The 8,758-nt window shown below is 56.1% G+C and overlaps 1 protein-coding gene across 1 annotated transcript; it reads left to right on the top strand.

Annotated features, from left to right (window-relative positions):
* The first annotated feature begins 122 nt into the window (after positions 1-122).
* Positions 123-6,397, top strand: LOC137355999 (cystatin 10-like). Its single transcript, XM_068021699.1, has 4 exons — positions 123-171; positions 819-1,354; positions 5,596-5,718; positions 5,842-6,397. The coding sequence occupies exons 1-4, from the start codon at positions 123-125 to the stop codon at positions 5,932-5,934; spliced, it is 801 nt and encodes a 266-aa protein (XP_067877800.1). The 3' UTR covers positions 5,935-6,397.
* The last annotated feature ends 2,361 nt before the right edge of the window (positions 6,398-8,758 follow it).

Below are 8,758 nucleotides of genomic sequence, written 5' to 3'. Positions count from 1 at the left end.
ACATTTTTAGGGGAAGTTTTCCAATGACTCGTGCTTTACTGACCACTGGGAGAGCTGGTTTTATTACTGTCGTGTAGGGTAGGGTAGTCGGCGTTCAGCTGAGGGTGCTCCCTGCTCCCAGCATGCAAGAAACTGCGAAAGTTATCCCAAAGTTGGATAACTGCACATCCGGTGGGCATAAAGGATCCCACGGCCAACTATTAGAAGATTAAGCGAGTCCTCCTCGGTGTCACAGAACTGTACCGGACAGGAGGCCGCTATTTGGCCCATTGTGTCGGCTCTTTGAAAGATGATTCCAAAATCGTTTCCCAAACCCGCCCCGCTCTTTCCCCATAACCCTGCAGTTGTTTTTTACTTTTCAAGTATTTATCCAGTTGCCTTTTGAGAGGCGCCGAATGCTTCCACTCTCCGGTCAGGCAGCGCATTCCAGATCACAACAGCCCACTTCAAGGGATTCACTCAGTTATCCGACCTGCTGAGACACCAGCGAGGTCACAGGTGATTACAAGGGTTGGATTCGACTTGTTGCTGTTAATCACATTCAGGACTGAACCATGATCATGCTGACAGTTGGGGTTTATTTCTGATGTCGGTTGCCCCTCTTGGACTGAGCGTGTGCCCCACAGCATCTCTCATTCATGGTGAATCTCCTCCTCTCCCCCCCCCCCCCTCTGTCCAATTATCTTAAATCTGTGTCCCTCTGGTTACCAGCCTTCCTGCCACGGGGAACAGTTTCTCCTTATTTACTCTCTCGAAACCCTTCATGATTTTGAACGCCTCTATTAAATCTCCTCTTAACCTTCTCTGCTCAATCCCAGCTTCTCCCAGTCTCTCCCAAGTCCCTCAGCCCTGGAGCCAGAATGAAAATACATGGCAGAAGGCCTCGGCCCTGCAGCCTGCCTTCCCTGATTTACATCGAATTACCCAGCGTTTTACAGTATGGAAACAGGCCATTCGGTCCAACAAGTCGCTGCTAGTGTCTGCACTAGCTGGGGTGGCTTCTATGGTGTTGGCCGGTTTGCCCTCACAAAGATGGCGGATCAGCGGCAGCGGGGCGGATGTGACTCCAGTGCGGGCGGAAGTGGAATTCCGGCTGCGTATTGAAGATGGCGGCTGCGGTGAGAGTTGGGCCAAGTTGCTGGGCGCCGCCGTGTTGTTGCTCCTGCTCCCGGCCGGCGGCGAAAGCGACCCCAGCATGCCCGGCCAGGCCGTTATGCCCGGCGGCCTCTCGCCCCTGCCTGTCCAGGATCCGGCGGTGCTGAGTGCGGCCTCCGTGGCCGTCAAGGCCTTCAACCGCCAGTCCAACGATGTTTATTACAGCAAAGTGCGGAGGGTGCTGTCCGCCAGCCAGCAGGTGCGAGGAGGAGGGAGTGAGGGGAAAGAAAAGAGGGAGAGGAGGGGGGAGTGAGGGGAAAGAAAAGAGGGAGGAGGGGGGAGTGAGGGGAAAGAAAAGAGGGAGAGGAGGGGGGAGTGAGGGGAAAGAAAAGAGGGAGGAGGGGGGAGTGAGGGGAAAGAAAAGAGGGAGGAGGGGGGAGTGAGGGGAAAGAAAAGAGGGAGGAGGGGGGAGTGAGGGGAAAGAAAAGAGGGAGGAGGGGGAGTGAGGGGAAAGAAAAGAGGGAGGAGGGGGGAGTGAGGGGAAAGAAAAGAGGGAGGAGGGGGGAGTGAGGGGAAAGAAAAGAGGGAGAGGAGGGGGGAGTGAGGGGAAAGAAAAGAGGGAGGAGGGGGGAGTGAGGGGAAAGAAAAGAGGGAGGAGGGGGGAGTGAGGGGAAAGAAAAGAGGGAGGAGGGGGGAGTGAGGGGAAAGAAAAGAGGGAGGAGGGGGGAGTGAGGGGAAAGAAAAGAGGGAGGAGGGGGGAGTGAGGGGAAAGAAAAGAGGGAGGAGGGGGGAGTGAGGGGAAAGAAAAGAGGGAGGAGGGGGGAGTGAGGGGAAGGAAAAGAGGGAGAGGAGGGGGGAGTGAGGGGAAGGAAAAGAGGGAGGAGGGGGGAGTGAGGGGAAAGAAAAGAGGGGGGAGTGAGGGGAAAGAAAAGAGGGGGGAGTGAGGGGAAAGAAAAGAGGGAGAGGAGGGGGGAGTGAGGGGAAGGAAAAGAGGGAGGAGGGGGGAGTGAGGGGAAAGAAAAGAGGGGGGAGTGAGGGGAAAGAAAAGAGGGAGGAGGGGGGAGTGAGGGGAAGGAAAAGAGGGAGGAGGGGGGAGTGAGGGGAAGGAAAAAAGGGAGAGATGGGGAGGGGTGAGTGAGGGGAAAGAAAAAAGGGAGGGGGGAGTGGGGAAAGAAAAAAGGGAGGGGGGAGTGGGGAAGGAAAAAAGGGAGAGATGGGGAGGGGGGAGTGAGGGGAAAGAAAAAAGGGAGGGGGGAGTGGGGAAGGAAAAAAAGGAGAGATGGGGAGGGGGGAGTGAGGGGAAAGAAAAAAGGGAGGGGGGAGTGGGGAAGGAACGAAGGGAGAGATGGGGAGGGGGGAGTGAGGGGAAAGAAAAAAGGGAGGGGGGAGTGGGGAAGGAACGAAGGGAGAGATGGGGAGGGGGGAGTGAGGGGAAAGAAAAAAGGGAGGGGGGAGTGGGGAAGGAACGAAGGGAGAGATGGGGAGGGGGGAGTGAGGGGAAAGAAAAAAGGGAGTGGGGAAGGAAAAAAGGGAGGGGGGAGTGGGGAAGGAAAAAAGGGAGGGATGGGGAGGGGGGAGTGAGGGGAAAGAAAAAAGGGATGGGGGAGTGGGGAAGGAACGAAGGGAGAGATGGGGAGGGGGGAGTGAGGGGAAAGAAAAAAGGGAGGGGGGGAGTGGGGAAGGAACAAAGGGAGAGATGGGGAGGGGGGAGTGAGGGGAAAGAAAAAAGGGAGGGGGAAGTGGGGAAGGAAAAAAGGGAGAGATGGGGAGGGGGGAGTGAGGGGAAAGAAAAAAGGGAGGGGGGAGTGGGGAAGGAACGAAGGGAGAGATGGGGAGGGGGGAGTGAGGGGAAAGAAAAAAGGGAGGGGCGGAGTGGGGAAGGAACGAAGGGAGAGATGGGGAGGGGAGAGTGAGGGGAAAGAAAAAAGGGAGGGGGATTGAGGGGAAAGAAAAAAGGGAGAGGGAGTGAGGGGAAAGAAAAGAGGGAGAGATGGGGAGGGGGGGAGTGAGGGGAAAGAAAAGAGGGAGGGGCGGAGTGGGGAAGGAACAAAGGGAGAGATGGGGAGGGGGGAGTGAGGGGAAAGAAAAAAGGGAGGGGGAGTGAGGGGAAAGAAAAAAGGGAGAGGGGAGTGAGGGGAAAGAAAAAAGGGAGAGGGGAGTGAGGGGAAAGAAAAGAGGGAGGGGGAGTTAGGGGAAAGAAAAGGGAGAGATGGGGAGGGGGGGAGTGAGGGGAAAGAAAAGAGGGAGAGATGGGGGGGGAGTGAGGGGAAAGAAAAGAGGGAGAGATGGGGATGGGGGGTGAGGGGAAAGAAAAGAGGGAGAGATGGGGAGGGGGGAGTGAGGGGAAAGAAAAAGGAGGGGGGGAGTGGGGAAGGAAAAAAGGGAGAGATGGGGAGGGGGGAGTGAGGGGAAAGAAAAAAGGGAGGGGGGAGTGGGGAAGGAAAAAAGGGAGAGATGGGGAGGGGGGAGTGAGGGGAAGGAAAAAAGGGAGAGATGGGGAGGGGGGAGTGAGGGGAAAGAAAAAATGGAGGGGGGAGTGGGGAAGGAAAAGGGGAGAGATGGGGAGGGGGGAGTGAGGGGAAAGAAAAAACTGAGGGGGGGAGTGGGGAAGGAACGAAGGGAGAGATGGGGAAGGGGGAGTGAGGGGAAAGAAAAAAGGGAGGGGGGGAGTGGGGAAGGAACGAAGGGAGAGATGGGGAGGGGGAGTGAGGGGAAAGAAAAAAGGGAGGGGCGGAGTGGGGAAGGAACAAAGGGAGAGATTGGGAGGGGGGAGTGAGGGGAAAGAAAAAGGGAGGGGGGAGTGAGGGGAAAGAAAAAAGGGAGAGGGGAGTGGGGAAAGAAAAGAGGGAGGGGGAGTTAGGGGAAAGAAAAGGGAGAGATGGGGAGGGGGGGAGTGAGGGGAAAGAAAAGAGGGAGAGATGGGGAGGGGGGGAGTGAGGGGAAAGAAAAGAGGGAGGGGGAGTTAGGGGAAAGAAAAGGGAGAGATGGGGAGGGGGGGAGTGAGGGGAAAGAAAAGAGGGAGAGATGGGGAGGGGGGGGAGTGAGGGGAAAGAAAGAGGGAGAGATGGGGAGGGGGGGGAGTGAGGGGAAAGAAAAGAGGGAGAGATGGGGATGGGTGAGTGAGGGGAAAGAAAAGAAGGAGAGATGGGGAGGGGGAGTGAGGGGAAAGAAAAGAGGGAGAGATGGGGAGGGGGGAGTGGGCGGGGAAAGAAAAGAGGGAGGGGGGGAGTGAGGGGAAAGAAAAGAGGGAGAGATGGTGGGGGGAAAAAGAGGGAGAGATGGGGAGGGGATGGGGAGTGGGGAAAGAAAAGAGGGAGAGATGGGGAGGGGCAGGGAAGGGAGCGGGGGAATTAGAGGATGGGGGAGAGGGGCAGCGAGGGGAAAGACAAGAGGGAGAGAGGGGGGAGGGGACAAGGAGGGGAGTGAGGGAAAAGAAAAGCGGAAGGGGGGAGGGAGGGGGAGGAAGGATGTTTTGGAGGGGTACAGGGAGGTGGGATGAGGGAAGGGAGGAGGAGTGGGGGTGAAGGGAAGTGAGCTGGGGGCTGTTAGAAGAGGTGAGAGAGAAAACGGGGGGAGCAGTTTGTAGAGAAGGTTTGGAGGGTGTTGAAGGAGGGAGGTGGAGAGCTTTTGGAAGAGGGATAAGGAGGGGAGGTGGGGTTGGGAAGGGAAGAGGAAATGGGAAGTGTTAGGGGTGGAGGGGAAAAGAGAGGATGGAACAAAGGAATGGAGGGAGGGTTTCGAGGTCTTGGGAATGACTGGGTAGATGTTGGGGAGAGGGAGATAACGAGGTCCGGGTGAGGGATGCAGCATCAGGAAGCAATGAATTCTGATAGGTTGAGGGCTGTTTATGTTAATATTCCATTGGGATGGATTGGTGAACGGTGGATACAGAAAGATGCAGTTTTAATCGTTCTGTTTAAGTGCCTTGTCAGGAGCAAATATTTTCATATTCTGTATGTCCAGTGTAACAGCATAGTTTATGTTTATAGTCTTCTACGCTGTCGAATAGCCCAGTGTCAGGTGAAGGTGGGGTAACGTTAATTTGTAACATGACAAATTTGGGAGGGAGACTTCAGTTGCTCACTCCACAGTGCCACCAGGTGGCCAGAGCCCATAACTACACTGTGACAGTTTACATAGCAAAATTGCATGGGAAATGTTGACATACAGTGGGACATTTAAATCCAGCATCGTACACCACGCCCCCCCCCCTCCCCCTCCAAAAAAGAAATATTTGAAGGGCAGTTCTGTACATGAAGTTTTCATCAGAAGTGGCTGGATAGTGATTAGAAGCAGGATTTGTCCCTCCCCTCCCCTCATGTAGGGACCCTGAGGCCAATTGTAGCCACATGAAGGGGGTGGGGAATTGGGCCACAACCATGCACAAGGATTTCACTGCATGCCTCCTTAAGTTAGTTTCGGGATTGGGGAGGGCATTGGTAGTTACTGCTTCGCCTTGTCTCTGCCACTGAAAGTTGGTGGGTGCCCTCTTTCTCTCAGGTGGTGGCGGGCTTAATGTACCATCTGAAGTTGGAGCTGGCAACGACCACCTGCAGGAAGACCAGGGGACAGAATGTCAAGCTCAACCAGTGTGCCTTCCACCAGCACCCGCAGTATTCCAAGGTAAGAGAAACAGGGGAGGGCGGCGGTGGGTATCAGCTGTTGGGTGACATGGTATTGGGTACTCGGTCGTGTTTGGGTTGAGCGTCTGCAGCCTGATACTAATGTTGATGTATGTTCCGTTAGCATGTCATCTGCAGCTTCAAGATCTGGGACCAGCCATGGGTTGGCCCAATGACCGTGGAGAAACAGAAATGCCGGCGCATCCAGCAAGAGTAACTCCACCAAGCCAGCGTCCGTCACGCCCCCTGCCCAGGCAAGTGCCAGCAGCTGGGTCCCACGCTTCTCTAGTGCAATAATAATCACCATTTCATATCCGAGGGGGTGAAGAGCTTGGTGTGGCACTCCTGTCCCGACGTCGCTGTGTGCTTGCAGTCACCTTAACCCAAACTGGACCGCTCACACGTTGAGAAGATGGACAGTCCCAAGGCCTAGCCAGCTGCTTCACCAAAGCACACGATCTGCTGCACCTAACACACACACAATAACCAGTAGGAATTTTTAACCACTTGCAGCTACTTCAGTGCTGTCTGTCAGAGAATCAATCAGCCTTGGTTAAACCCTGCTCCCTCTGCTGTGGAATGGGTAGTCCACTGGTACTTGCTCAGTCAAGCACTAAGTATTACTGTTTTATATAGCCTTGTATTCATTTATCTAATAAATGTATTTCCTGTATTATCAACTGTTTTGTGTTTTGTGCATTGTCTCTGTAAAAGTCAGTTGGAAGAATGGAGGCTTTCCTCTGTGTCTAACCCCTTTTTTTATTTAAAGGTGGCCTTTATACCCCAGGCCCCTTTTATATGTTTCATGTCGAGGGGGCCTTTATTCCTCAGGCCCCCTTTATATACATATTTTTTAAAATAATTTTTTAGTTCAGAGATACAGCACTGAAACAGGCCCTTCGGCCCACCGAGTCTGTGCCGACCATCAACCACCCATTTATACTAATCCTACACTAATCCCATATTCTTACCACATCCCCACTGGTCCCTATATTTCCCTACCACCTACCTAAACTAGGGGCAATTTATAATGGCCAATTTACCTACCAACCTGCAAGTCTTTTGGCTTGTGGGAGGAAACCGGAGCACCCGGAGGGAAACCCACGCAGACACGGAGAACTTGCAAACTCCACACAGGCAGTACCCGGAATTAAACCCGGGTCCCTGGAGCTGTGAGGCGGCGGTGCTAACCACTGTGCCGCCCTTTAACTTTATTAAAACCAGATAAATAAACCAAAAACTCAAATTAAAATGCCATTCTCGGCGTCGACAATGCACTCCAGTCCCTGTGGTGCCCACCGGTCACGGAAGGCCTCAAGCGTACCAGCGGACACCGCATGCTCCTTCTCCAGGGACACCCGGGGCAAACGTAACTGCGCAATCAGGGAGGACGGACCCCCCCCCCCGACAGCCCGCAACCTGGACCTGTGAATTGCCACCTTGGCCAGGCCCGGCAGCAGACCGACGAGGAGATCCTCCTCCCGGCCCACGCCCCATCGCACCGGGTGCCCAAAGATCAGGAGCGTGGGACTGAAGTGCAGCCAGAACTTGAGGAGCAGCCCCTTCAAATACTCAAATAGGGGCTGCAACCTCGCACACTCCATATTTACATGGAACACGGACTCATCCAGGCCGCAGAAAGTACAGGTGGCCTGGGAGTCCGTGAACCTACTTAAAAGTCTATTGCACGGGGCTGCCCTGTGCAACACCCTCCATCCCAGGTCCCCGATGTAAAGGGGGAAGACTCCCGCGTAGAGAGACCTCCATCGGGGTTTCCCCTCGCCGCCAGATGGCAACGCGGACCACCAGGGCGTGTCCGGTCGGCTGACGAGGGCGAGGAAGTGGAGAGTGTGCAGGAGCAGCCAGCCCGTACAGGAAACCCCTCCGTGCCGATTGGAATGGCACGGAGGGCGTTTCTGAGAGGCGGCTCGGGTTGTGCGGGACCGGCTCCGAGGAGGGTTTCGGGACCTGGGTCCGATCAGCAGTTCCGGCCGAGCAGGGAGCAGCTTGGCCAGGAGCAGTCTGCTGTCCCGCGCCCCCTCGCCACCCGCAGTGAGGGGCGTCCCGGGGGCTTCGGCTATTCCTCCGCCTGCCGGTCCGTCCCCGGAGTTGGCCGCCCGGACAGCCGAGGCGCTCTCCTCCGCCAGCGGGGGAGCGCCCTGACTGGAGGCGACCATGTTCCAGACTCAAAGTAGATCCTGGTAAAAGACAGGCAACTCCCTCAGAGTGGCGCGGCTAACGGTCTCCGCCGGGAGCTGCGTGTCGTCTTGAAGGCAATGACACTGCGGAAAAAATACGTCGCCAGCGCACACCATTTGGGAGGACGCTCGACATACAGATATCTCTGCAGGGTCCGAAGGCGGAGAGTCGCAGCCTGGGTGCGACTGGCCGCCCTCCTCAATCGGGAGACTCAGGACCGCAGCAGGGATCCAGTGTTTCCTCTTGCCCCAGAAGAAATCGACGAGTTTCTTCTGGATCTTGGTGGCTAATGCAGGGGGCGGGGCTAAAATGACCAACCAGTACCACGGCATCAAGGCCACCAGTTGGTTTATGACCAGCACTCGGCCCCTGTAGGAAAGCACTCGGAGTAGTCCTGTCCAGCGCCCCAGCCGAGCGGTGACTTTCACTCCAGCTCCTGCCAGTTTACCAGCCAGGCTTCCTCAGCGGGGCTAAGGTGAACTCCCAAATAGAGGAGGTGCGTGGTGCTCCACGCAAAAGGTGTCATCTCCTCCGGCAGGGAGTCCACCCGCCACTGACCCACCAGGAGACCGGAACATTTCTCCCAATTGATCTTCGCGGAGGATGTGGCAGAAAAGTTCTGCTGGCAGTCGCGCATCCTCCGCAAGTCAACGGGATCTGTGACCGCGAGGAGCACGTCATCGGCCCAAACCGAGAGGACGACCCGCATGGCTGGCTCGCGCAGAGCCAATCCTGTCAACCTCCTGCGAAGCAGGCACAGGAAGGGCTCCACGCAGATGATGTACAGTTGGCCGGACATGGGGCATCCCTGACACACTCCTCTCCCAAATTGAAGGGGTGCC

The sequence above is a fragment of the Heterodontus francisci genome, chromosome 44 (genome assembly GCF_036365525.1).
Source record: "Heterodontus francisci isolate sHetFra1 chromosome 44, sHetFra1.hap1, whole genome shotgun sequence".
In the NCBI taxonomy this organism is placed as follows: Eukaryota; Metazoa; Chordata; class Chondrichthyes; order Heterodontiformes; family Heterodontidae; genus Heterodontus; species Heterodontus francisci.
Note: the sequence above shows the minus strand (reverse complement) of the source record. Positions and strands in the feature narration are given on the sequence as shown.

What these genes read in the sequence shown, in the direction of transcription:
- LOC137355999 (XM_068021699.1), top strand. Translation starts at nt 123, where the DNA reads ATGCAAGAAACTGCGAAAGTTATCCCAAAGTTGGATAACTGCACATCC. An exon ending in GTTGGATAACTGCACATCCG is followed by an intron (nt 172 to 818) that starts GTGGGCATAAAG and finishes GCTCAATCCCAG; the next exon opens with CTTCTCCCAGTCTCTCCCAA. An exon ending in TGCTGTCCGCCAGCCAGCAG is followed by an intron (nt 1,355 to 5,595) that starts GTGCGAGGAGGA and finishes TCTTTCTCTCAG; the next exon opens with GTGGTGGCGGGCTTAATGTA.